General features: G+C 52.7%; 1 protein-coding gene across 1 annotated transcript in view; it reads right to left on the bottom strand.

Annotated features, from left to right (window-relative positions):
* Nucleotides 1–1,136, bottom strand: part of LOC135566814 (low-density lipoprotein receptor-related protein 1-like) — a gene marked incomplete at its 3' end in the record, with an annotated part of 22,958 nt that extends 21,822 nt beyond the window's left edge. The window contains exon 1 of the mRNA XM_065014415.1: nt 1,064–1,136. Within this exon, the coding sequence (XP_064870487.1) occupies nt 1,064–1,136 (73 nt within the window). The remainder of the gene's footprint in view (nt 1–1,063) is intronic.
* Nucleotides 1,137–1,610: the final 474 nt, after the last annotated feature.

Genomic DNA, 1,610 nt, shown 5'->3' with positions numbered 1-1,610 from the left:
TATAGCATCTGGGAGAGAGTAGGAGGCAGTTCACTATGGGCACGCAATTCAGCCAAAGTGAAAATGCTGCCCCCTATCCCTAAAAGGTTTTAATCTACAATGTAGAAAATAGTAAAAATGAAGAAAATCAAATCAAATTTATTTATATAGCCCTTCGTACATCAGCTGATATCTCAAAGTGCTGTACAGAAACCCAGCCTAAAACCCCAAACAGCAAGCGATGCAGGTGTAGAAGCACGGTGGCTAGGAAAAATTCCCTAGAAAGGCCAAAACCTAGGAAGAAACCTAGAGAGGAACCAGGCTATGTGGGGTGGCCAGTCCTCTTCTGGCTGTGCTGGGTGGAGATTATAACAGAGCATGGCCAAGATGTTCAAATGTTCATAAATGACCAGCATGGTCCAATAATAACAAGGCAGAACAGTTGAAACTGGAGCAGCAGCACGGCCAGGTGGACTGGGGACAGCAAGAAAGAAAGAGAGAAAGAGATTTAGCGAGAGCGACTTACATTCACACAGGACACCGAATAGGACAGGAAAAGTACTCCAGATATAACAAACTGACCCTAGCCCCCCGACACATAAACTACTGCAGCATAAATATTGGAGGCTGAGACAGGAGGGGTCAGGAGACACTGTGGCCCCATCCGAGGACACCCCCGGACAGGGCCAAACAGGAAGGATATAACCCCACCCACTTTGCCAAAGCACAGCCCCCACACGACTAGAGGGATATCTTCAACCACCAACTTACCATCCTGAGACAAGGCCGAGTATAGCCCACAAAGAACTCCGCCACGGCACAACCCAACGGGGGGGCGCCAACCCAGACAGGAAGATCACATCAGTGACTCAACCCACTCAAGTGACGCACCCCTCCCAGGGACGGTATGAAAGAGCCCCAGTAAGCCAGTGACTCAGCCCCTGTAATAGGGTTAGAGGCAGAGAATCCCAGTGGAAAGAGGGGAACCGGCCAGGCAGAGACAGCAAGGGCGGTTCGTTGCTCCAGAGCCTTTCCGTCCACCTTCTCACTCCTGGGCCAGACTACACTCAATCATATGACCCACAGGCCTCCTGGGTGGCGCAGTGGTGAAGGGCGCTGTACTGCAGCGCCATCAGAGACTGTGGGTCATATGCCATCAGACACTCTGGGTTCGCGCCCAGGCTCTGTCGTAACCGGCCGCGACCGGGAGGTCCGTGGGGCGACACACAATTGGCCTAGCGTCGTCCGGGTTAGGGAGGGCTTGGCCGGTAGGGATGTCCTTGTCTCATCGCACACCAGCAACTCCTGTGGCAGGCCGGGCGCAGTGCGCGCTAACCAAGGTTGCCAGGTGCACGGTGTTTCCTCCGACACATTGGTGCGGCTGGCGTCCGGGTTGGATGCGCGCTGTGTTAAGAAGCAGTGCGGCTTGGTTGGATTGTGTATCGGAGGATGCATGACTTTCAACCTTCGTCTCTCCCGAGCCCGTATGGGAGTTGTAGCGATGAGACAAGATAGTAACTACTAAAACAATTGGATACCACGAAACTGGGGAGAAAAGGAGGTAAAATTCAAAAAATATACAGTGCCTTGCGAAAGTATTCGGCCCCCATCTCGGACCTGCCTGGTGTGTT

Source organism: Oncorhynchus nerka, unplaced genomic scaffold, assembly GCF_034236695.1.
Source record: "Oncorhynchus nerka isolate Pitt River unplaced genomic scaffold, Oner_Uvic_2.0 unplaced_scaffold_28___fragment_2___debris, whole genome shotgun sequence".
Lineage (NCBI taxonomy): Eukaryota > Metazoa > Chordata > Actinopteri > Salmoniformes > Salmonidae > Oncorhynchus > Oncorhynchus nerka.
The sequence above is the reverse complement of the archived record's forward strand: the minus strand, read 5'-3'. Positions and strand labels throughout refer to the sequence as shown.